The following is a 290-nucleotide window of genomic DNA, read 5'->3' as shown; positions in this document are numbered from 1 at the left end:
CCAGCCCGAGCTGCAGGATCCGACCCCGGCAGCAGCCCCAGCTCCCCAGCTGGTGCTCAGCGGAGGAGCACTCCCGTGGCACCCACTGGCACGAAGCGCAGCCCCCGAGCTCCGGCAGCCACCCCCGGCACCACGACAGACACGGGCTGGTAGATGCAGCAGAATTTTATTGGGTCCCAGCCGGTGCAGCGGGACTTTCCCAGGGCCCAGCCGGTCACTTGCTGCTGGTGTACTTGGTGACAGCCTTGGTGCCCTCGGAGACTGCCTGCTTGTCCATCTCGCCTGGGATC

The 290-nt window shown here is 67.2% G+C and overlaps 1 protein-coding gene across 1 annotated transcript in view; it reads right to left on the bottom strand.

The window, feature by feature from the left end:
• Nucleotides 1-214: 214 nt before the first annotated feature.
• The window catches only part of LOC104493408 (histone H2B, gonadal-like), a 1,139-nt gene continuing 1,063 nt past the window's right edge, over nucleotides 215-290 (bottom strand). Inside the window, exon 3 of the mRNA XM_010136079.1 lies at nucleotides 215-286. Within this exon, the coding sequence (XP_010134381.1) occupies nucleotides 215-286 (72 nt within the window). The remainder of the gene's footprint in view (nucleotides 287-290) is intronic.

Source organism: Buceros rhinoceros, unplaced genomic scaffold (assembly GCF_000710305.1).
Source record: "Buceros rhinoceros silvestris isolate BGI_N320 unplaced genomic scaffold, ASM71030v1 scaffold32085, whole genome shotgun sequence".
In the NCBI taxonomy this organism is placed as follows: domain Eukaryota; kingdom Metazoa; phylum Chordata; class Aves; order Bucerotiformes; family Bucerotidae; genus Buceros; species Buceros rhinoceros.
The sequence above is the reverse complement of the archived record's forward strand: the minus strand, read 5'-3'. Positions and strand labels throughout refer to the sequence as shown.